This window comes from Balaenoptera physalus (assembly GCF_965194825.1).
Source record: "Balaenoptera physalus genome assembly, chromosome: 11".
Taxonomy (NCBI): Eukaryota; Metazoa; Chordata; class Mammalia; order Artiodactyla; family Balaenopteridae; genus Balaenoptera; species Balaenoptera physalus.
Window position 1 is genome coordinate 47144611 of NC_138896.1, and position 26527 is coordinate 47171137.

The window sequence follows — 26527 nt, forward strand, 5'->3', positions numbered from 1 at the left end:
ATATATGAATTCACTCATAATTTTCAGTTGCATGTGGTGTATGTTTTCTTTTCTATGCTTTCTTTTGCCTTATGACTGAATGTATCAAACTGTGTTTTATATACATATGTTCTAATAATTAAGAGTATTTCATTTTTTTTAAACATCTTTATTGAAGTATAATTGCTTTACAATGGTGTGTTAGTTTCTGCTTTATAACAAAGTGAATCAGTTATACATATACATATGTTCCCATATCTCTTCCCTCTTGCATCTCCCTCCCTCCCACCCTCCCCATCCCACCCCTCTAGGTGGTCACAAAGCACTGAGCTGATCTCCCTGTGCTATGTGGCTGCTTCCCACTAGCTATCTATTTTACATTTGGTAGTGTATATATGTCCATGACAACGAGTATTTCATTTTTAAACTCTTGAAATTAGTTGGTAGCAATGCAATAAATATTATGTCTTTACTCCTATTTACTTATAGTATTACTCATGACAGTGAGTTCCAAGACCACAACTCATTTATACAGTTTGTTATCAAAATTCAAGCACATTTGGTTGCTTTCAAATAATGCCTTCTCTAAATCACTATGTTACTTTACATATAAATTAAATATTTAGCTTATAATATTAGGATGAAAATGTACATCTTAACCTTTACAATATTATAACTAATACTTTAAAACAGTCATGCTACTTGATGTTAATGTGGAGATTCTAACAATTGCTGTTTTTATATTAGGAATTTCTTTAAGACGTTATTTAGTTTGTGATCAGTGGAGTCCTGGGAATGGATCTGAAGTAAAAGTGAAGAATGTAGAAAGCGAGGAAGTGATCTCAGGAGACAGCCTTAGGAAGGACCACATATAGGGGCGGGTATGAACCTGTTCCTTCCCACCTCATCTCCTAAAACTTGCCTCTGCCCTGACACACTGGCTGCCTTGCCATTCCTCAAATGCCCTAAGCACACACCTACTTCATGGTCTTTATATTTTCCTATTGTTTGAGATGCTCTTCCCCTAAATTTCTGTCTTGTTCCTTTATCTCCTTCAGGTGTTGTTCAATGTTGATGTATCAGTAAAGCCTTTTTTGACCACTTTAACTATAATTCTATCCCCTATTCAAATACTTGATGTTCTTCTTCCACTTTAGTCTTTTCTCCTTGATACTTGTAATTATTTAACTTAGCCTTTATTTTACTTCTGAACTCCATGAGGGCAGCCTCTTTGTCTATTTTGTTCACTGCTGTATTCCTTAGCACTTAGAACAGCACCTGGTACATGATAGGTTCTCAGTAGATTTTTTTGGATAAATGGAGAGAAAGTAGGTTGAAAATATCCACAGTGTTGATCTATTCATACTTTCTTGCAGTGCTTATATTTATTATTCCAACATATCTAAGTAATTTGTTAATGTAACCTTCCTCTTTGTATCCCCAGGATGGTACTGGTACTCAATAAATATTTATTGAATGATTTCATGTAGTCACAATTTTCTAGGTAAATAGAAGGCAAAGTTTTTGATCCTCAGTCCCATGAGAAGTTGAAAAGAAGAATAATAAACTCAAAATCTCTATACTTTAAAACCCCAGGCTCATACTGACTAGCATGGCTTAAAGTCATCATATCTAAGGCCCCCTGACCTGTGTTCTATTCTTTTGTAGGTGAGTAGAATCTTTTATTCTGCTACCTAGAAGTTTTCTAAGTAAACACCAAATCTACTTTTCCTGATACAAACCTCTCAAAACCTTTAGGTATATAGATAGATAGATAGATAGATAGATAGATAGATAGATAGATAGATGATAGATAGATAGATAGATAAACTCTAATCGAAGTTATGTCAAAGAAGGACCACGGAAATTGGTAAAGGAAGTTGGAGACCTTGTTCTAAATAGAGCTGAATTCTAAGGGCTCAGTAGAATATGATAGCATTAGGTTCTCCAAATAGAAAGGGGAGTCAAGGGGTGAGTACACAGGGAATGACTGATGGTAACCAATGCAATGGATTGTTGGATGATGCCTACCTGTTAGAAGGTAGCTGTTTAAATTGGAATGAAGATAAAGCTCATCAGTTCCAAGACATCAATTCACTCATTTGGCCAACATTTCTAGAGCATTTACTATGAGTCAGGCACTGGGTTACTCCCTGTAAATACATAACATTCCAGATAGCCCTGAATATTGGAAATCATATCTTAATTGGGAAGACAGACAAGTAAATAAAAGCACATATAAAAGTAAAATTGCAAAAATGACAGTGCTATATGTGAGAGGTAAATAGAGTTGTGAGAACACATCGTAGGGTTATTTGGGATCTGAGAAGGCTTCTTAGAGGAGGAAATAATTGAGGAGGGGATGAAGAGAGCATCAAGAATTTAGTGTGCCTGGGTCAGGCTCTTGTTCTTGACCATAGCTGGGATTTTTCTGAGAATAAGGAGGACAGGTAAATGTAGAGGGGTGCTCATAGCTCATCTGATCTTCCTAATCACAGTTAGTTCAAGATCAAAATGATGTTAAGTAAATTATTTCCTTTCTTTTTGTCTGGTATTATGTAGATAAAGTTGATCACGATTATTTGAATAGATATAATGGACATGAGATCTGTCATCAGATACACCAAGTTTCAAATTCCAACTTTACCACCACAGAGCTGGTTAGCTTAGGACAAGTAACTTAATCAGATAAATCTAGATTTCCTATTCTGTATTTTGCCCAATACCACCAACTCAAAAATTGTTGTGATGATTAAATATGACAAGGTATGTAAACTCTTAGCAGTATTTGGAATGTATTAAGTGTTACAAAAGTATTAGATGTATGTTTTTATGGTTATTAGAGTCATTATTGCTTCTGGGAGGGAGAGGTAGGAGAAGAATTTCAAAGAGACAAATGATCTAATTTCTTGTTTAAGGTCCCTTTCCATTTTAAATGTCTCCGTTCTAAAAATCAGGTGATGGAAGTGGTGAGGAAGTAGAAAAGAAGATTTAAATCAATAAAGAAATATTGATAGCATTTAATAGATGCTGATCCTGTCTTTCACTGCAAATGTTATTAAAACATTAGCAAAAAAGGGAATTAAGCAAATCATGCTACTTTATAATCTATGCATTTGAGTTTGGGCCTCCAAAACGTCCAATTTAATTTATGTATTGCTCTCAAGATCCATCAAATCTTCCAAAATACTTTTTTAAACTGCTGACTGAAGTTAACCTGTAAGTATCCTCTTTTCTTTCCTTTTAATCTCTACAAAGTTGTAAGAAAAAAAAAAAAACTAGGCATTTAGCAGTTCAGACTGCAGATACTGAATGTGACATCTAATGAAATGAAATAAATTGTGAATTATGTTCAAATAATTTATCCTAATATCTGAATTTTCTCACACATGTTTTAATGTAACAAAAAAGCCCAAGCTCGTGGATATAAAGGAAATAGAGATGGAAAAACACAAGGGAGACAGCAATTGTGAAGAGAAACATCCATTCTACAGGCATTCATTTATCCAATAATTATTTGTTGAGTACCTACTATGTGCTTGATACTGTAGGTGGTGCTGATGATACTGCAACTAAAACAAAAGACACCACCAACAGAAGGATTTGTTTAAGGCAAAATATACTTATGTCTGTCTTTTTTCTTTTTTTTCTTAACATTTTTATTGGAGTATAATTGCTTTACAATGGTGTGTTAGTTTCTGCTTTATAACAAAGTGAATCAGTTATACATATACATATATCCGCATATCTCTTCCCTCTTCGTCTCCCTCCCTCCCACCCTCCCTATCCCACCCTTCTAGCTGGTCACAAAGCACCAAGCTGATTTCCCTGTGCTATGCAACTTCTTCCCATTAGCTATCTATTTTACACTTGGTAGTGTATATATGTCCATATATACACTACCACTCTCTCACTTTGTCCCAGCTTACACTTCCCCCTCCCCGGGTGCTCAAGTCCATTCTCTAGTAGGTCTGCATCTTTATTCCCATCTTCTCCCTAGGTTCTTCATGAACTTTTTTTTTGTTTTTAAGATTCCATATATATGTGTTAGTGTACAGTATTTGTCTTCCTCTTTCTGACTTACTTCACTCTGTATGACAGACTCTAGGTCCATCCACCTCACTACAAATAACTCAATTTCGTTTCTTTTTATGGCTGAGTAATATTGCGTTGTATATATGTGCCACATCTACTTTATCCATTCATCTGTCTATGGACATTAAGGTTGCTTCCATGTCCTGGCTATTGTAAATAGAGCTGCAATGAACATTGTGATACATGACTCTTTTTGAATTATGGTTTTCTCAGGGTATATGCTCAGTAGTGGGATTGCTGGGTCATATGGTAGTTCTATTTTCATTTTTTTAAGGAACCTCCATACTGTTCTCCATAGTGGCTGTATCAATTTACATTCCTACCAACAGTGTATGAGGGTTCCCTTTTCTCCACACCCTCTCCAGCATTTATTGTTTGTAGATTTTTTAATGATGGCCAGTCTGACTGGTGTGAGATGATACCGCATTGTAGTTTTGATTTGCATTTCTCTAATGATTTAATGATGTTGAGCATTCTTTCATGTGTTTGTTGGCAATCTGTATATCTTCTTTGGAGAAATGTCTATTTAGGTCTTCTGCCCATTTTTGGATTGGGTTGTTTGTGTTTTTGATATTGAGCTGCATGAGCTGCTTGTAAATTTTGGAGATTAATCCTTTGTCAGTTGTTTCATTTGCAAATATTTTTCCTATTCTGAGGGTTGTCTTTTCATCTTGTTTATGGTTTCATTTGCTGTGCAAAAGCTTTTAAGTTTCGTTAGGTCCCATTTGTTTATTTGTGTTTTTATTTCCATTTCTCTAGGAGCTGGGTCAAAAAGGATTTGCTGTGATTTATGTCATAGAGTGTTCTGCCTATGTTTTCCTCTAAGAGTTTGATAGTGTCTGGTCTTACATTTAGGTCTTTAGTACATTTTGAGTTTATTTTTGTGTATGGTATTAGGGAGTGTTCTATTTCACACTTTTACATGTACTTGTCCAGTTTTCCCAGCACCACTTATAGAAGACATTGTCTTTTCTTTAGTGTATATGCTTGCCTCCTTTATCAAAGATAGGTCACCATATGTGTGTGGGTTTATCTCTCTGCTTTCTATCGTGTTCCATTGATCTATAGTTCTGTTTTTGTGCCAGTACCATACTGTCTTGATTACTGTAGCTTTGTAGTATAGTTTGAAGTCTGGGAGCCTGATTCCTCCAGCTCCGTTTTCTTTCTCAAGACTGCTTTGGCTATTCGGGGTCTTTTGTGTTTCCATACAAATTGTGAAATTTTCTGTTCTAGTTCTGTGAAAAATGCCAGTGTTGTTTGATAGGGATTGCATTAAATCTGTAGATTACTTTGGGTAGTAGAGTCATTTTCACAATGTTGATTCTTCCAACCCAAGAACATGGTATATCTTTCCATCTATTTGTATCATCTTTAATTTCTTTCATTAGTGTCTTATAATTTTCTGCATACAGGTCTTTTGTCTCCTTAGGTAGGTTTATTCCTAGGTATTTTATTCTTTTTGTTGCAATGATAAATAGGACTGTTTTCTTAATTTCACTTTCAGATTTTTCATCATTAGTGAATAGGAATGCAAGAGACTTCTGTGCATTAATTTTGCATCCTGCTACTTTACCAAATTCATTGATTAGCTCTAGTAGTTTTCTGGTAGCATTTTTAGGAATCTCTATGTATAGTATCATGACATCTGCAAACATTGACAGCTTCACTTCTTCTTTTCCGATTGGATTCATTTTATTTCTTTTTCTTCTCTGATTGCTGTGGCTAAAACTTCCAAAACTATGTTGAATAATAGTGGTGAGAGTGGGCAACCTTGTCTTGTTCCTTATCTTAGTGGAAATGGTTTCAGTTTTTCACCATTGAGGACGATGTTGGCTGTGGGTTTGTCATATATGGCCTTTATTGTGTTGAGGTAAGTTCCCTCTATGCCTACTTTCTGGAGGGTTTTTATCATAAATGGGTGTTGAATTTTGTCGAAAGCTTTCTCTGCATCTATTGAGAGGATCATATGGTTTTTCTCCTTCAATTTGTTAATATGGTGTATCACATTGATTGATTTGCATATATTGAAGAATACTTGCATACCTGGAATAAACCCCACTTGATCATGGTGTATGATCCTTTTAATGTGTTGTTGGATTTTGTTTCCTACTATTTTGTTGAGGATTTTTGTATGTATGTTCATCAGTGTTATTGGTCTGTAGTTTTCTTTTTTTGTGACATCTTTGTCTTGTTTTGGTATCAGGGTGATGGTTGCCTCGCAGAATGAGTTTGGGAGTGTTCCTCCCTCTGCTATATTTTGGAAGAGTTTGAGAAGGATAGGTGTTAACTTTTCTCTAAATGTTTGATAGAATTCGCCTGTGAAGCCATCTGGTCCTGGGCTTTTGTTTGTTGGAAGATTTTTAATCACAGTTTCAATTTCAGTGCTTGTGATTGGTCTGTTCATATTTTCTATTTCTTCCTGGTTCAGTCTCGGTAGGTTGTGCATTTCTAAGAATCTGTCCATTTCTTCCAGGTTGTCCACTATTGGCATATAGTTGCTTGTAGTAATCTCTCATGGTTCTTTGTATTTCTGCAGTGTCAGTTGTTACTTCTCCTTTTTCGTTTCTAATTCTATTGATTTGTGTCTTCTCCCATTTTTTTCTTGATGAGTCTGGCTGATGGTTTATCAATTTTGTTTATCTTCTCAAAGAACCATCTTTTGGTTTTATTGATCTTTGCTATCATTTCCTTCATTTCTTTTTCATTTATTTCTGATCTGATCTTTATGATTTCTTTCCTTCTGTTAACTTTGGGATTTTTTTGTTCTTCTTTCTCTAGTTGATTTAGGTGTAAGTTTAGGTTGTTTATTTGAGATGTTTCTTATTTCTTAAGGTAGGATTGTATTGCTTTAAACTTCCCTCTTAGAACTGCTTTTGCTGCGTCCCATAGGTTTTGGTTCATCATGTTTTCATTGTCATTTGTTTCTAGGTATTTTTGGATTTTCCCTTTAATTTCTTCAGTGATCTCTTGGTTATTAAGTAGTGTATTGTTTAGCCTCCACGTGTTTTTATTTTTTACAGATTTTTTTCCCTGTAATTGATATCTAGTCTCATAGCATTGTGGTCAGAAAAGATACTTGATATGACTTAAATTTTCGTAAATTTACCAAGGCTTTATATGTGACCCAAGATATGTTCTATCCTGGAGAATGTTCCATGAGCACTTGAGAAGAAAGTGTATTCTGTTGTTTTTGGATGGAATGTCCTATAAATATCAATTAAGTCCATCTTGTTTAATGTGTCATTTACGTCTTGTGTTTCCTTTTTTCTTTTCATTTTGGATGATCTGTCCATTGATGAAAGTGGGGCTTTAAAGCCCCCTTCTATGATTTTGTTACTGTCGATTTCCCCTTTTATGGCTGTTAGTATTTGCCTTATGTATTTAGGTGTTCCTATGTTGGGTGCATAAATATTTACAATTTTTATATCTTCTTGTTGTCTTGATCCCTTTATCATTATATAGTGTGCTTCTTTGTCTCTTGTAATAGTCTTTGTTTTAAAGTCTATTTTATCTGATAAGAGAATTGCTACTCCAGCTTTCTTTTGATTTCCATTTGCATGGAATATCTTGTTCTATTCCCTCACTTTCAGTCTGTATGTGTCCCTAGGTCTGAAGTAGGTCTCTTGTAGACAGCATATATACAGGTCTTGTTTTTGTATCCATTCAGCCAGTCGATGTCTTTTGGTTGGAGCGTTCAATCCATTTACATTTAAGGTAATTATCAATATGTATGTTCCTATTATCATTTTCTTAATTGTTTTGGGTTTGTTATTGTAGGTGTTTTCCTTCTCTTGTGTTTCCTGCCTAGAGAAGTTCCTTTAGCATTTGTTGTAAAGCTGATTTGGTTATGCTGAATTCTCTTAGGTTTTCCTTGTCTGTAAAGGTTTTAATTTCTCTGTCAAATCTGAATGAGATCCTTGCTGTGTAGAGTAATCTTGGTTGTAGGTTTTTCCCTTTCATCACTTTAAATATGTCCTACCAGGCCCTTCTGGCTTGCAGAGTTTCTGCTGAAAGATTAGCTGTTAAGTTTATCGGGATTCCATTGTTTGTTATTTTTTGCTTTTTCCTTGCTGCTTTTACTATTTTTTCTTTGTATTTAATTTTTGATAGTTTGATTAATATGTGTCTTGGTGTGTTTCTCCTTGGATTTATCCTGTAAGGGACTCTTTATGTTTCCTGGACCTGATTAACTATTTCCTTTCCCATATTAGGGAAGTTTTCAACTATAATCTCTTCAAATATTTTCTCAGTCCCTTTCTTTTTCTCTTCTTCTTCTGGGACCCCTATAATTCGAATGTTGGTGCATTTAATATTGTCCCAGAGTTCTCTGAGACTGTCCTCAATTCTTTTCATTCTTTTTTCTTTATTCTGCTCTGCAGTAGTTATTTCCACTATTTTATCTTCCAGCTCACTTATCCGTTTGTCTGCCTCAGTTATTCTGTTATTGATCCCTTTTAGAGAATTTTTAATTTCATTTATTGTGTTGTTAATGATTGCTTGTTTGCTCTTTAGTTCTTCTAGGTCCTTGTTAAACGTTCCTTGTATTTTCTCCACTCTATTTCCAAGATTTTTGATCATCTTACTAACATTATTCTGAATCATTTTTCAGGTAGACTGCCTATTTCCTCTTCATTTGTTAGGTCTCATGGGTTTTTACCTGCTCTTTCATCTGCTGTGTGTTTCTCTGTCTTCTCACTTTGCTTAACTTACTGTGTTTGGGGTCTCCTTTTTGCAGGCTGCAGGTTCGTAGTTCCCATTGTTTTTCGTGTCTGCCCCTAGCGGCTAAGGTTAGTTCAGTGGGTTGTGTAGGCTTCCTGGTGGAGGAGAGTACTGCCTGTGTTTTGGCAGATAAGGCTAGATCTTGTCTTTCTGGTGGGCAGATCCACGTCTGGTGGTGTGTTTTGGGGTGTCTGTGACCTTAAGGTAATTTTAGGCAGCCTCTGTGCTCACAGGTTGGGTTGTGTTCCTGTCTTGCTAGTTGTTTGGCATAGGGTGTCCAGCACTGTAGCTTGCTGGTCGTTGAGTGGAGCTGGGTCTTGGCATTGAGATGGAGATCTCTGGGAGATTTTCTCTGTTTGATTTTACCTGGAGCTGTGAGGTTTCTGGTGGACCAATGTCCTGAGCTTGGCTCTCTCACCTCAGAGGCACAGCCCTGATGCCTGGCTGGAGCACCAAAAGCCTGTCATCCACGTGGCTCAGAATAAAAGGAACAAAAAAGAAAAAGAAAAAGATAAAATAAAATAAAATAGAAAAGTTATTAAAATAAAAAACAAAAAATAATTATTAAAAAATATTGTTTTCAGTAATTTAAAAAAAAGAAAGAAAGAAAGAAGAGAACAACCAAACCACAAAACAAATCCACCAATGATAACAGGCACTGAAAACTATACTAAAATAAAAAACAAAACGGACAGACAGAACCCTAGGACAAATGGTAAAAGCAAAGCTATAGACAAAATCACACACAGAAGCATACGCATACACACTCACAAAGAGGGAAAAAGGGAAAATATATATATATATTGTTGGTCCAAAGTCTACCTCCTCAATTTGGGATGATTCGTTGTCTATTCATGTATTCCACAGATGCAGCATACATCAAGTTGACTGTGGAGATTTAATCCATTGTTCCTGAGGCTGCTGGGAGAGATTTCCCTTTCTCTTCTTTGTTCACACTGTTCCTGACATTCAGCCTTGGATTTGGCGTTGCCTCTGCTTGTAGGTTGCCTGAGGGCATCTGTTCTTCGCTCAGACAGGATGAGGTTAAAGAAGCATCTGGTTTGGGGGCTCTGGCTCACTCAGGCCAGGGAGAAGGAGGGTTACGGAGTGCGGGGTGAGCCTGTGATGGCAGAGGCTGGCATGACGTTGCACCAGCCTGAGGTGCGCTGTGTGTTCTCCCAAGGAAGTTGTCACTGGATCATGCGACCCTGGCATTGGCGGGTTCCACAGGCTCCCTGGAGAAGACGTGTGGATAGTGACCTGTGCTTGCACACAGGCTTTTTGGTGGCTGCAGCAGCAGCCTTAGCATCTCATGCCCGTCTCTGTGGTCTGCACTGATAGCTGTGGCTTGCTCCCATCTCTGGAGCTCCTTTAAGCAGCGCTCTTAATCCCCTCTCCTAGCGCACCAGGAAACAAAGAGGGAAGAAAAAGTCTCTTGCCTCTTCGGCAGTTCCAGACCTTTTCCCAGACTCCCTCCTGGCTAGCCGTGGTGCACTAGCTCCCTTCAGGCTGTGTTCACACAGCCAACCCCAGTCCTCTTGCTGGGATCTGACCTCCAAAGCCCAAGCCTCAGCTCCCAGCTCCAACTCGTCCCGGCGGGTGAGCAGACTTGCCTCTCGGGCTGGTGAGTGCTGGTCAGCACTGATCCTCTGTGTGGGAATCTCTCGGCTTTGCCCTCTGCACCCCTGTTGCTGCCCTCTGTTCCATGGCTCTGGAGCTTCCCCCCTCCTCCACCCACAGTCTCCACCCACAAAGGGGCTTCCTAGTGTGTGGAAAACTTTCCTCCTTTACAGCTCCCTCCCAATGGTGCAGGTCCAATCCTTATTATTTTGTCTCTGTTTTTTCTTTTTTCTTTTGCCCTACCCAGGTACGTGGGGAGTTTCTTGCCTTTTGGGAGGTCTGACGTCTTCTGCCAGCATTCAGTAGATGTTCTGTAAGAGTTGTTCCGTATGTAGATGTATTTGTGGGGAGGAAGGTGATCTCCTCTGCCATCTTGAAGCTCCTCCTGTCTCCTTCTTAAATCATTCCTTGTCTTCAATGCCTTGTAAGGTGAAATCCAAACTCCTGACCATGACTAATAAAGGTCCTTCAAGATGTGACCCCTGCCTTTTTCTCAAATCTGTTGTTGAGCCCTGTCTCGCTCACACTCACCCCCTCCTGCTCTGAAGGAGTAGCTGCTCAGGCCATGCTTTTTCTTGCCTCTGAGCCTTGATTGGTGCTGATGCCATACCTGTCAGTCTTCTTCATTCCATTTCACTTGAGTAGTTAATTTCTCTTTCTTTTCTAGGTTTGATGAATGAAAAAAAATTAATGAGTCACTCCTTATCTCTTGTTTAATTGCTTTTCTGCTCGATTGTAATTTCCATGAGGGCTGCTTCAGTGCCACTTGTTTGATTTTTAGTGTTTTACAAAACAGACTGAATATCTATATGTAGCTGCTGTGTTTTTTAATGGTTATCGTACTGTTACATGTGTAGCCAGGAATAATGAAAATGAAAGAATATATTGAGAAGTGAGAGAGGAAAGACAATGCAGCTAGTTTCTGTGGGAAGGTAAGGTTTGTTCTAGAAAATATGGACAAATGAAAATCATTTTTAAGAACCTATTTGCAAATAGGTCATATTCTCTAATGAAAGCATAAAGTTGATCCTATTTTGGCAAGCTTCACCTTCAGTGCTGGAAATAATAGGAGATGTCCCCCGCCCCACCCCCACCCCCCAGGGAAGATCTGGGAGCAGCTATGAGAATTAGTAGGTAACATGACATTGAAGAAAGCTGTGGAGTCTTGAGCTGTTTGGTGAAGGGTCTCTCATGTCTCCTTCCCACCAATGTTTGGTTAATGTCCTGAATAACACTGAGGGAGGTTGTCATTGGTGGTGAGAACTGATTTATGAACCTGTGTGATGCCCTCATTAATCTACACACTAGATTCCCAGCTTTGTAAATGGAACTTTCATGAAGATTTATGAAATTTAACAGAAGGATTTGATCATCATATACATGGATTTTAAAAATGAACTATCAATTTGCAATTTGAGGGTGGGGGCTGGGCTGTAAATTTACCTTTACTTAACAAATAGCTCTGGAAATACAGTGTAAATGCACAATATAACAAAGTTGCAGAGTAAATGCTTAAGAGAACAAACATTAAGAGAACCCACTTAAGTGCTAAGAATAGTTGGGTAGTTATGTTTCCTTCATATTAATACCTTAATTAAATCCCTTTATCCTCTCATCTGAAATATTATTTTGTAGTTTTTACTTCTCCTCAATTCAGAATATAATCAATAAAGCTTTAATTGAAACTCACACTCATCTATTTGTCCTACTTTCATACCCCAAAATCTACAGCTTAGTCAAGAATCAGAAAAAGGTTGAAATGAAGGACACAATGCGTAAACAAAATAAACTGGGAACTATGAATGTGAGAGTTTTAATCTTACCAGGCCAAAGCCATCTCTGGTGTATTTGTAAAGTGTTCAATCATCTCTGATAATTTTTATATCCTACCAAAGTAGATAGTTAAAAAAATTAAGCAAAGTGTTGCTTTTTAACAAATTGCCTCCTCTGTTTCCCCCCCACTTTACAGGTCTAACTGGTTTGATTATATGAACACACCCTATGGAACAGAGATCTCATTTATATTACTGCCAATATCTCTTTTTGCAATAAGTGAACATCTAAAAGATTTCATTTACAAACTTGGTTAGTCTGACTGACCTGTGAACAGGTCTGTCCCAGAATCAGTGCTCTGACCACAGGAACATGAGCACCAAGCGCTGGATGAGACGCATGATGGAAATGACAGTGTCAACATGGCACAGGTGGACTCACTTGCTTCAAAAATAGCTTGATTATGGTGAAGGTATTATTTGGTTTCCTAGAAACCAAATTTCATCCTAATTTTTTCTATTGTGTTCATTTCCATTTAATTAGTTGTCTTAGTAAACTGCTAACATAACCTATTTAAGGTAAAATGCTCTTCTTCCAAAAAAGAACTGAAAATTTCCATCTCTGATATTTTCAAATTTTATAATCAACCATTAATTAATTAATCTGGTATTTTTTTCTGCCAAAACTTTTATTTATTTTTTCCAAATGTTTATTAGTGTCTAAATTTTGATGTCAAAAAGCCAAAATGTTGTGTAGAATTTTTTACGAATAACTAGACATGGATTAATGAGTTAATGCAGCTAACGGGTTCTATCCTGATTTTATATATATATACACCAGTTCCTAGGAAAATTATATCCATTCTAACTACCAGAGTAATTATATTCCAAACCACCAATAATTGTCATAATTTTAATTAACACCTCCCTAATTGTAACAGTGTGTTTACAAACCTTGATTGCTATAGTTTCTAAAATATAAGATGGAATAATAATGTCCATTCAAATTAAATAACCTTGTTGTGTTTGAATTCATTTGTCCACTTTTAACTTGTATGTAACATAATTAAATAACATGATAAATTAAAACAAAAGTAATGCAATATGGTTCTCTGAAATAATGAAATGAAAGTCATAGAGCTAATACCATAGTTTACTTTTTCTAGCCAAGTAATATGTGCTTTTAAAATTGAAAAATAATATAATATAAAAATTACACATGCATAGGTCAGTTACAATATTTTTAAACTTTTAACCTGAATTTCATTCATATCAGAAAATAAGAGTGATTATTTTTGTTTTTTTATTGAATTATATTTGACTTACAATATTATATTAATTTCAATTTATATATAGCATAGTAATTCAATATTTTAATAGATTATACTCCATTTAAGTTGTTATAAAATATTGACTGTATTCCATCTTCTGAACACTACATTCTTGTAACTTATTTTACACTTATTTTACATCTGTTTGTACCTCTTAATCATCTTCACTGATGTTGCCTATACCCCTATGCTTCTCCTCTCTGGTAACCACTAGATTGTTCTCTGTATCTGTGAGTATGTTCATGTTTTGTTGTATTTGTTTTTTTTTTTTTAACAAAATTTTAAGAGTCCACATATAAGTGAAAACATAGCATTTGTCTTTGTCTGACTTATTTCACTAAGCATAATACCCTCTAGGTCCATTCATGTTGTTGCAAATGGCAAAATTTCATTCTTTTCTATGGCTGAGTAGTATTTCATTGCATAGATATACCACATCTTCTTTATCTATTCATCTGTTAATGGACATTTAGGTTGCTTCCATATCTTGGCTATTGTACCTGTGGCTTGCTTTTCTTCTTTACTGTTCCCATTGTTGTTGATGTAAGTAGACATCACTTCTGAAGCATACACAAAATTTTATAATGATATTTTAGCAAAATGTTCTATTATTTTGAATTCTTTTATTTAATCATTTATTCATTGGACAAATATTTACTGAATAACTGTTCATCTTCAAGGGATTGCTTTAATTGCCAACTCTATTATTTGGGATATGGGCTAAGCTTCCATTATAAAGAGATCCACAATTCAGTGGCCCAAGCAAGAGAAACATTTATCTCCTTCACACATAATAAAGCAAGGCAGGTAGGTGGGCTTTGCTCCATGACACTGTTCAGGCTTCCAGGCTAGTGGAATGCCACCTGTTTTAGTTCAGGCTGCTATAACATGATACCATAGACTGAGTGGCTTATAAACAAGAGAAATTTATTTCCTATAGTTCTGGAGGCTGGGAGTCCCAGGTCAGGTGCCAGCATGGTTGGGTTCTGGTGAAGCCTTCTTCTGGGTTGCAGACTGCTGTCTTCTTGTATCTTCACATGGTAGAAAGAGAGCAAGAGAACTCTCTGGGGGGGTCCCCCTTTTTAAGAACACTAATCCATTCATTAGGGCTCCACCCTCAAGATCTAATTTAATTCCCAAATGTCTCATCTCTTAATGCCATCACAATGGGGATTGAGATTTCAACAAATAAATTTTGGAAAATACTAAGATACCGTCCATTACACCATCGTTAACGTCTTCCAAAGTGGCTCCAATCATTGATGTTTGCAGCCAGTTACATGAAAGCTGAAAAGAAGTAGAGGACAGTGAATTTAATTTTATGCAAATCATGAAGAATTTGTATACATAACTCTGCACATGACCACACTCAAATGTAAGGAAGACTAGGAAATGTAGTCTTGAGATTGTCAGTCTCTCTTTTTGAAAGAAGAGCCAAATGGATTTTGGAACAGCTTGAAGTCTTCTGTGGCCCAGCCATCTCATCATCCAAATATGAGTGAATACCCATCTTCTCATTCAAACAAACATAAAAAAATACCTACCTTCTGCCTAAGAGAGAAAATCCAAATTCAATTCCAATTACTGCAACCAGATCAAAATCTGGAGTCTGGGAAGATTAGGTCTTCATATGGTTCTTTGAAGTCTCACAACCTATAAAATGATAGACAGAATATCTTTCTTGTTCTTGACCTTCTTTCCCATACAAAATATGCAATATAAATTAGTGTAAAAGGAACAGAATAACTACAATAGAAAGGTCCTTTGGGAAACACTCCACAGGCAATAACAATTACAAAATCCTGCTAAGCAGAGGTTAAGAGGCATCTAAGCAACAGCATTGAAATAAATTTTTTGGTGAGTGCATCTGGCAACCTTGGTTCTCTTTTCTGGGAGTTAAGCCAGATTTAGCAGAAGGTCCTTCCCTATCCCTATGGATAAATGGTCTTATCTCTGGGCATAACTGAAATGATTAAAGTAGAGCATGCCCTCATTGGGACTTCACAATTTTTGCAACATGCTTCCATACATGTCTGAGGACCCGAGGATTGCCCCTGGATTGTATATGGTAGCAAAGTCTAATGGGAAGATGTAAGGGCATCTTTGAACAATACTCATTGTCTCTTGCTATTGGAATACAGAAACAGTTGACTTCTCTAATCCTGTTAAGCCCTAAATTTCTTAACCTTCTCTCATTTTTAAATTATAGAACTAACACATAAATTAGGCAGTGATAACTTCCCTTAGCAAAGCTCTACTCAATTTTGTTTCTTCTGGAAAAATGGCCCATTCTTATTTGACCTCATAACTTCTTTAAACCTTTTAAAAAAGCAGCAAGGATTATCAACAGTTGGGCTTTGTCCAGCTTTTTCCCATAGTGCCAAAATATATCTAGGTTTATAGCCTGCCATTCAGGTTTTCACTGGTGATGGCATAACACCATCCTACAGTACTTTTTTTCCTTACACTTTCCACCCTCTCAGTGAACTAATAGCCCATATTTTGAGATTTTTAATGGCAGTTCTACACTTCTACATACTTATTTTTATTTTTGACTATATTGTTGTAACAGAGATTCAAAAATCAGTGGCTCAAAAAAGTCCAAGATGAGGAGCTTGTTCTTCATTTGGAAATGAACTCAAGGTTGATACCTTCACTTCTGTGCACATCCCGTGTTTCCTGACACAGCCACAAGGGCACAGCTAGCTGCAAGAGTGGCTGAGGAGTATATTTCACTCACTGTGTGGCCATTTGTCCACGTAAATATTTTCTTCTGGGAGAAATGAGAAGTAATATTTGGATAAGCAAAGGTATGGACTCTGGAAGAGTCCATTAAGATTGTTATCCATTATTCTTCCATTATTTTGCATTATCCATTATTTTACAAATGTCTTGTATGTTTCATTTTCCCCTTTTAGAGTTTTGAAAGTTAAAATTCCCTCTTGGTGTGTATGTATCATTTATGGTAGACAATAACTCAGCTTCTCTGTCATGGTCTCTGTCACTACTGTTCTTTTTCCCTCTCAGCTTCATCAATTGAAATCAAAATTGAAATCCATTTAGAAACATAGTAATGCTACTAGATAGTGTTTGTTGCTACTGATCTTCATACAACACACTTTGGGAAACATAATCAGGCTTACTCATGAGAAATTTACTGATTGTGAGGAAGGCAGGGAACAGCTGCTCTCAGTGCCCTCATTTTCTCTTCATCCTGATACATGGGAATGCTGCTTGTTAATCACATTCTCATGACGGCCAATTCTTGATCATCCCGGAAATCAGTGAAAAAACTTTCAGGACTTTGCCATACATATGTGAGGGTTCTCAACTGAGTTGCATCATTTCTATTAAGATAAACATCCAGCCACCAGCCAATGACTTTAGACTTCTACACTCTCAAGTCTTAGAAAGATGGGGAGAAAAACTTACTACCACGTTTTTCTTAGAGAATTTGTATATAATTATCCTAGGCAATGAAATCTAGGTTATCTTTTTTTATCGCAGCTACATTACACTGAAATTGAATTAGTGCATTATCAATTGCCTCCCAGAAAGATAAAAATAACCAAACTTCTGTCCATCTCTCTTTTCATCTCTAATATACAGACTTTTATTTTATTTTTTGCTTCTCCTTCCTTACTATCAATGAAATCTCAAGTATTTAATATAATGAGACCTATGGGATTGTCTTGAAGGATAATAACAACCAAATAATTTTAGGCCTTTCTTTCTTCCTTCCAACCTAACGCTTTGTCATCTATCACCCACCCTCAGCCTTTATGAAATTTGGTATTTGGTATTAAGCCATTTTCTTGCCACACTTTTATATACTTAGATGAATTAGTATATCTTGATATAATTTATAAATTTATAGATACAAATTATATATGTAAATATATATGTATAAATACATAGCTTATAAATTAAGGTTCAGGCAGAGAACTTCATTTTTCTATGTTAATTAGCTTAATTTTGGTAATCATCTCACAACATATATATGTATATATAATCAAAACATCATGATGTAAAACTTACATTTAGAAAACTTTTTAGTTGTCAATTATACCTCAATAAACCTAGAAAAAAATAAAAGTAAAGTAAAAGAAGAATGGATGTGAAATTTAACTAAACATCTTTTCATCTTATTTTCAGATAGTCCAGTGAACTCAATAATATGATCAGTTTCTGATTTGAACCATCCTTTTCTTTTTTTGCAGTTTTGTCAGGTTTTGATTCATTGTTTTAATTACTTTGTAAAAGAATTTGAACATTTTCTTTTTATTCCATTGGAGGCATCTCCTTTTTTTTTTTTTTTAACATCTTTATTGGAGTATAATTGCTTTACAATGTTGTGTTAGTTTCTGCTGTACAACAAAGTGAATCAGCTAAATGTATACATATATCCCCATATCCCCTCCCTCTTGCATCTCCCTCTCACCCTCCTTATCCCACCCTTCTAGGTGGTCACAAAGCACCAAGTTGATCTCTTCATGTGATGCAGCTGCTTCCCACTAGCTATCTATTTTACATTTGGTAGTGTATATATATATCAGTGCTACTCTCTCACTTCGTCCCAGCTTACCCTTTCCCCTCCGCATGTCCTCAAGTCCATTCTCTGCATCTGAGTCTTTATTCCTGTCCTGCCCCTAGGTTCATCAAAACCATTTTTTGTTTGTTTGTTTTAGATTCCATATATATGTATTAGCATATGGTATATGTTTTTCTCTTTCTGACTTACTTCACTCTGTATGACAGACTCTAGGTCCATCCACCTCACTACAAATAACTCAATTTCATTTCTTTTTATGGCTGAGTAATATTCCGTTGTATAGATGAGGCAGAGAACTTTAAATGAATGAGCTTATTTGAGTGAAAAATACAGTGTATCACAAATATTTGTAGATCCCTAAATAAAATGAAAATATGCATTAATTATCCAAATTCTAAGCTAAATTAATTTCCACTTTTTGTATAGTGTTTTTAAAAATTATGACTTGGTAACATTAGGCTAAGCATCTAGCAAGATATTAAGTGGGAAGAAATAGCTTATGTATTTGAGAAGCCTAGGGACATACTGTGGAAGAGTTGGAAGGCAGTATAAATATAATTTCAGTGTTTGGAAGTGAAGATGAAATTGTATATTTCTTAAGGTAATTGCATTAAAACCCACACCAAATTGACCAGATTGTCATGTTGTGTAGCACTTTTCTTGGAAATAGGCCTTTTATAACTCTTCTCTTGAAGTATCATACTTGTGCTTTAGAGGAAATTTGATTTATGTAATGGAGGATAAAGATAACGTACTGAGGTGGGGTGAGAAAATCATAGCACTCTTTGTCAATAACCTGTATTTTTCTTACTGAATACTCTTCTTTGAATTCTATTATTTGATGAATATTATTCTACTATTATTTATGTTCAAATATGTGATTTATGCCTAGAGATTCTTGGGATATTACCTTAGCACACATTTTGCATTCAAATTCCATATGAGTTTTTGGGTTGATTCCTCCTGAATACAGTAACATTGATCGCTGTCTAAATCTATTGCAGTGTGCCTGAGTACTATGACTATGGTCATGGAGTAAGTGAGGATGCCTATGACAGCTACGGTAAGACGTTTACTTTACTAAAACTGTGAAATCAAAACATCCATCAGTCACTGACAACTCAGAAATTACTTCTATCTTTCTCCCCCCCCCAGTTTTTACAGAAGTCCAGACTACATTGATTTATGTAATTCCAGGGTGAGATTTGATGTAGAGAGCCAGTGCCAGAAAATTGGACAGATCCATTTTGATCAAAATTTCAAAAGTAATTAATCACAATCATGGAAAACTTTCAACAGCAACAGTGAACATTAAGAATAGTGTCTTTCTTACATGTTTCACTGTGTCCATTGTCTGACTCATTGATATGACAGCAATGCTGTCTTTCTGCTATCACGATGATCATTAGAATAATATACAGTTAAAAGATTTTAAAACTTTGAAGGGCAGAAATTGTAACTTTTAAGTTATTTTTATAGCATGTGTAGTTCCTGAAAGTGCCAAATAATGATTGACTCATAAGAATTAATAGTCAATAAGAATATCAGTCTATAAAATTAATTTCAAAATTACATTGTTTAATTTAAAAACCACTTAAAGTTAACAATTCAGTAAGATTTGTTGAGTGCCTATGATATATCAATATAGTACATCACTTAGAAGTGTAGTTTCTGGTTCCTGAAAATACATGTTCAGCATCACCAGTTGACTGCCTTGAAAAATAACACTCATTTAAATGTTCCCAGTCCTGGATTTTTATTAAAATAATACCAAGGCCACTCTGTTCCTCTTTATGAGGAGCAGTAAAGGAGATGATGAACATTGCCTGTGTTCAGGGCTCCACATGATGAAGGTGCAGTGCTCCATCAGGACAGGGAAGGGAAGGTCCAGACATCAGAGAAAAAGAAGTGCACCCTCCTTGGAACCAGAGGTACCAAATCAAGTCACTTCTCTGGTGACTTTCATGAGGCCAACTCAGAAGTAGGAGCATAAAAATAAGCCACCATCACAATCGCTTCTATCCATAAGCTGAGTACCTACATATATTTTCTTATTTTTTTCTTTATAATATATTGAAATTTGAAGTATTTTATCTCCATTTTATAGTAAAAATGCACATTTGTCTTTTGTGCACAAAGGTATTGTCAGTCTCCAGGAATATGATGGTGTACACGATAGATATTGTCCCTCCCTGCTTCCTGCTGTCTACTGTTGAGAAACATATTCCTACATATAAAAATTGTGCCAGACTATAAACCATGTGATTCAGTAGAAGGTCAGAGAACATTACTCACATAACAGATATTTATTTAATGGCTAACACATGTAAGTCATTGTTCTCAATCCTGGAGATACTGCAGTGAACAATCACTTAAAGCTTACATTCTAATGAGAAGATATATTATTATTTATAAATCACTTTTTTAAATGGAATTTTTATTTGCAAAATACAGTCATTGTTTTTTACACATGGCACATAAATTTGAGGAAAAATCCCCTATGAGCTTTACTTTACAGAATTACATGCACTGAAATCAATGGCAGGGATGAGTTTGATGATATCTGACTGCATAGTTGGTAATAGGGTATGAGATTTCTTTTTTTATTTTTTTAACTAAACTCCAGAGTTTATTTAGATTTTACTACTTTTCCCATCAATATTTTCTTTCTGTCCCACGGTTCAATCCAGAGTACCACATTGCATTTAGTTGTCATATTTCTTTATTCTTTCTTGTTTTTTTAAAAAATTTTTATTGGAGTATAGTTGATTTACAATGTTTTATTAGTTTCAGGTGTACAGCAATGTGAATCAGTTATACATATACATATATCCACTTTTTTTTTTTTTTAGATTCTTTTCCCATGTAGGCCATCTATTTCTCAATTATTTACATTTAAAATGTTAATGCCATGTAATTAAGGCAATAGGGAAAAATGTGTGAATACAAGCTATTACTTCTCAGACCTTCTAATGAAGATGCAGGAGTCATCGTAAGGAGAGCTGGGCTCACTTCTGTCAACTATTGTGTGCTTTCCTGGGTGTTTAGCTCTTCTGCTGCTGCCAAGTCTAGAGACAAACAAGCTCTATCACTTTATAAGCTACACTTGCTCATAAGCACTAGCTTTCATTCTGGGTTAAATTAAAATTTACCAACAAGCAATTCTCTGCACACAGAAAGCAGTTGATAAATCTTTTCAATAAAGTAATGAATAAAATGTGGATAGTGGTTTGACTGTCTGGACAGAGTAAGAATTATATTAGGCAGGAATTTTTAAGTAATAACTTTTATTACCTAAAATTTCAGCCAAATTGGCCATATTCTTAATGTTGAAAGATTAAACACATTTATGCCTACAAGTAGACTTCGCTTTAGGGTCTTGCCTTTTTCTTTGGCCACCAGGACCTGTGGCCATTTTCTGGCATCATTGAGCAAGCATTAAGTCAAGAATACACTTCACATTCAAGATGGTTTCATTTTGTAAGTGTTGATATATCAGCCCTCTATGCATTCTGATTTGGAAAGCGCTTCTTGATTTTCATGTCAGAAGGGTAATTATTCAGGAAAGAATTTATTTATTTATTTTGTTGGGGTCAGGAGGTGACATTCCAGGGACAGAGGCAAATAAATCTAAACAACACGTTGCAACATTTTTTCATGGTGCAGCTCATAGAAAACAGTGGAGTTCAGCAAGGAGGCTGCTCACAAGTCAGGGCCCCTTCCACCAGCAGCCCAGGGCCCCTTCCATTGCCCCATAATCCTCTCTGCTCACTGTGACTCATCTCTGCTACACTGGGCCACAGAATGCAGTCAGGAACTCTGAACAAAAGCGACTGTTTTAAATGATGCACATGTGAAAGTAATTATATATTTTTAGAATTTTTTTAAATTTTTTTTTGCCACAGGTGTTAAGAAATCTAAGTGGATACATAGGTATGATTAATCTAAAAATAAGTTATTTTTTTCTTACTCTAAAAATAATACACATACACTATAGAAAATTTAGGTTAAAAAAGGAAATTTAAATTACACTCCTATATTTACTCATTCTTTACTGTTATATATTTTACCAATTTTTAAATCTATCATGATACACATCTTATTTAAAAAGAAAACACAATATAGACTGCTTTATAAAAATTCCTATAAGATTTTTCCACCATAAAATAAAAGTTTCTTTTTTCAGTTCTTAATCATTAGGATAATACCTTGACAAAATGCAGAATTTAATATATTTTCATATGTGCCATTATAATTAACCATAAATATGTATATTTGAAAAGGGACACTCCTTTTATATGACCAGAAAATAAAGAAACTGCTTGCATGTCAATCCATATAGTCATGAAGTTTAAATTTGGGGAGTGTCCATGTTCCCATATTCTATACAGAAAATAGAAAAAGGACTAAGTCAAATGATGAGAAATAGTAAGAGCTCAGCATCATAAAGCCTAATTAAATTAATATGCATTATATGCCCTCAGATTTTGGTATTAGGTGATTATGTAAAGGGAACTTTAAGTTCAGGATTCTTGCTCCATAGGTTGCTCAGCCTGTCACGTCCAAATGGGCAGATGATAACATTTAAATATGTATGTGGAGCAGTGATTTGAGGACCCACTCATGTCAATTATAGATTGATGTTTTTCACTAATTTTCCATACCTCACATGTTAACAAGTATCCATTTGTAGCTTATCTTTAATGAACTGTGCACAATCTTTTAAATTAATAACATTTACTTCAAAATGTAAATCTTGCATCTCTGCTTATTCACTTATATTTTGAATTACTAATTCCTCTCTGTTACATTTTGGTTGTGTCATGGATACAGATCTGTATTTTTATAAAACAAACAGCCCCAATTCTCAGTTTCCTGGCAACACCCAGACTTAGACAGTATGTGAGGAGGCTCACAATCAGCTGCCCCAGAACCTCCTCTGCTGCTCAGGCTTGAGGAAAGAGCTGTGGGAGAGGAACAGGGAATGCTCTCCAGAAGAACGGTATCCTGCATTCAAAAGACTCATGGATGGAATCTCTCATTCAGGATTCCTTCAAAAATAGTTTGAAATAAACCAGTAGAAGTAAAAATCCAGTCATTCAGTGTGACACTTCAATCTGAATCTTTATACATCATGTTTCGTGTGTCACCAGATTGAAACTGTATTTGTCTCTTTTGGGCCCATAATTCACGGTGAAGTAACAAATACGCTGACTTCTGTGGATATCATGTATCCCTTTGGGCTTCATTGCAATTAAATTATTCAAATTATTTTTGTACAATTTAATATTGAATATTAAACCATTTTCTTACAATGATGTAAATATAAAATTTTAAATATTAAGTATTTTAAATAAATATTAGTATGAAAATATGATACAATTATATTTACTTCATATATACAATATAATATATAATAATTTACTTATATTATTTAATGTATTATGATTATTAAACATTTCATTGATGTTAAAATATTATTAAATTAATATTTAAGTATTAAATTTCTGATAACTTAAACTTCTTTTTGGAACATGAATATTTGACTTACAGAAATCCCAAATCAGTTTTTGCAGTTTTAAAATATTTCCTACCTTATCAGAGTCATTATAATTGTTTTGGATAAGTCTGAATAGCTCATAATTCAATAAGGGTGTACAGATCAGCTTGTCTTATCAATACTTCAAATAAGAAACACCCTGTAATCTGAGATTGATAGCTAAGAATGGACAGTAATATTCTCTTCTCAGAGAAGAGAGCTGTTTATTAAAATGTATTTAATGTATGAACTGAAGAGCTAATTATAGGTCTATTCTGTAGTGACATTTTAGATGACAGGTGTGTGGAATCAAGGAGGGTAATATAATACACTGTCTTGAAATGAATGAAAGCAAAAAGAATTTTTGTACCCTATTCTAGGGCATTTGAGTGCCTCACTTCAAGTTGATTGCAGAACACAAATGCATTCATTTTGTGATGATGAACTGGAATGATTATTATCCCCATGTGAAAATAAGTCCTGCTTTGATTAAGCTGTGAAAACAGCAAAGGAAAATGAAGCTACCTGGCAATCATGCCACCATGTTATTCAAGAGCAAACACAGTTCATTTGCAATAGTAAATAGAAATAGAAATTTGAGGAAATTGATTTTACAAATGGAGATGAGTTTTCTTAATATGGGCAAGAATTTATCAGTCATTTTTAATAGTAGTGTATACAAAGTATTTATCATAGGATTAATATCGAAGTTGTTATTGAGAAATACTGAGAAAAATATCACTGTGATTTATTCAATTTAACTTTTAATATAGATTTTTAAACTTTATTTTTTAATTTTTTTTAATGAAATCTTATTTATTTATTTATCTATTTTTGGCTGTGTTGGGTCTTCATTTCTGTGAGAGGGCTTTCTCTAGTTGCAGCCAGCGGGGGCCACTCTTCATCGCGGTGCGCGGGCCTCTCACTGTCGCGGCCTCTCTTGTTGCGGAGCACAAGCTCCAGACGCACAGGCTCAGTAGTTGTGGCTCACGGGCCTAGTTGCTCCGCGGCATGTGAGATCTTCCCAGACCAGGGTGAGAACCCGTGTCCCTGCATTAGCAGGCAGATTCTCAACCACTGCTCCACCAGGGAAGCCCTAAACTTTATTTTTAATGAAAGAAGAACTAAAGAAATTGTGCTTCTGAAGTATTTTAATATCCAGTTGTAAACTTACCTTAAGGAGAAGCTAATTTTCTGCTCTTTACTATTTCAGAGGTTGCAATGAAATGGATATCTAATCCTGCTAGTTTTGATAATAAATTCAGATTATCTTGCTTCAGCAAGAAACAGCCAAAATGAACAAGGCACCACCACTTCATTGCTTGCGTTGCTCATTTGAAGTTAGATGTACTTAACAGTGGTTTCAATTTTATTTTGAATCATGCACTCCTGAGTTCAACAATTTTAGGTAATACTGGAATCGGCGTTTCAGTATTTTAGATCAGAGATTCTTAACCTTAATTATACATTTTCAAATCACCTGGTGAATTTCGAAGAAATACCAGTGTCCAGTTACCATCCCAATTCAGCTCTATCATAATCTTTGAAGATGAGAACTAGGCATCAGTTAAAAGTTCCTGGGTGGTCTTCCTGGATGCTCTGGTTGAGAATAAGTTTTAGATGGATACATGGGAGCATGCTGATAAGCGGCCTACAGTCTTAATATGAAAGGTCAAAACTGTGCCAGCCATCTGCATTCTTGAAGGCAACACACAAGTTATGTACAGTGTACTTTTAGAACAGTGGAGATTTTATAAATAAACATTGTGTTATAGAACCAGGCATTTTAAATTCATTAAAAAAAACTATAAGTTTAAATAATGGAAAATAAAATATAGCCCTTTTTTGAACAAACTTAGTGCCTTTTTGAACAAGTGTGTTTAAACAGTTAAATCTCAAATTTGATTTTGTCTAAAATTCACCCAATCGAAAGTCCACAAAAAATTATAATCCACATGCATTTAACAACTCTCTTGAGCCAATAAATCAAGTCATAGGAAAGTTCTTTCATTACTTAACTTTCTGCTGAGTTAATAATACAATCATTTTAACTGATTGGGAGGCAAAAGTTGAGTGATTTATTGTCAGAATCTTGGAATGAACTGATCATGTACAAAAAATATATTCAATATGATATAGATTTGTATTTTGAATGTACAAAAATAATTTTTTAAGAAACACAAAGTATAGAGTACAAAATTAAAAGCTGGGAGAACATTTTCTTGCCAACGTGGAAATACACCAACTAGGAAGATATATATACAGGAGCTATGCCACCTTAGTGTACCTTCATAGAATTTCCAGAGTTTAGGGAGATTTTATGTTTATTAAAAGAGGGCATGGATTAAAAAAAAAAAAAAAGACTAAGATACATTGTTCTGAAATAAATGTGCTACACTTCATTTATCAAATATGTTATAATTTATTGAATGACTCAATGGGAACTGATATATATGAATTGCTGAAAAACTATGCCAGTTGAAAATGTAATTATAATTATTGATGACTAATAACTGATTGACTAATAACTGATGTCTTTTTGTATTGAACAAATTACTTATACTGGTACCTTATCAAACATTTAGCTCAGTTGTAAGACGTGCCAAGAAGAAGAAAAAAAAATTAGGTCAATCTCTCTGGTGTCTGGTCATTGTCAAGGAAGATTTCAGGGGCAGCCCCCTCAGTCTCAGGGGACTGACAGCCACCCAGGAGGCTTTCAGCGTTTGGAAGTTCCAGGAGGGATCGGTCCAGTCATGGGCAGAGAGCTAAGATTCAGGTTGTTGAGAAGACCAGGAAGAGCAAACAAAGAGACTAGAGTGGGTGCCCAGAGTCAGGCCAAACTTCGCCAGTTAAGGGCACAGTTCTCCACAAAAGTGTCCTTACTTTACACACAGACACAAGTTTGGGTTACCCCAGGTCA

At 35.4% G+C, this 26527-nt stretch overlaps 1 protein-coding gene and 2 long non-coding RNA genes across 3 annotated transcripts in view; 1 reads left to right on the plus strand and 2 right to left on the minus strand.

Annotated features, from left to right (window-relative positions):
* Positions 1–16109, minus strand: part of LOC309638418 — an 88423-nt gene extending 72314 nt beyond the window's left edge. Inside the window, exon 1 of the long non-coding RNA XR_014251108.1 lies at positions 145–16109. This is a non-coding gene — a long non-coding RNA (uncharacterized lncRNA). The remainder of the gene's footprint in view (positions 1–144) is intronic.
* The window catches only part of KHDRBS2 (KH RNA binding domain containing, signal transduction associated 2), a 754183-nt gene that overhangs the window by 696799 nt on the left and 30857 nt on the right, over positions 1–26527 (plus strand). Inside the window, exon 8 of the mRNA XM_082414355.1 lies at positions 19073–19131. Coding sequence (XP_082270481.1) covers positions 19073–19131 — 59 coding nt within the window. The remainder of the gene's footprint in view (positions 1–19072; positions 19132–26527) is intronic.
* LOC309638422 overlaps positions 1–26527 on the minus strand; it is a 313379-nt gene that overhangs the window by 101839 nt on the left and 185013 nt on the right. The gene's annotated exons all lie outside the window — the stretch shown is intronic.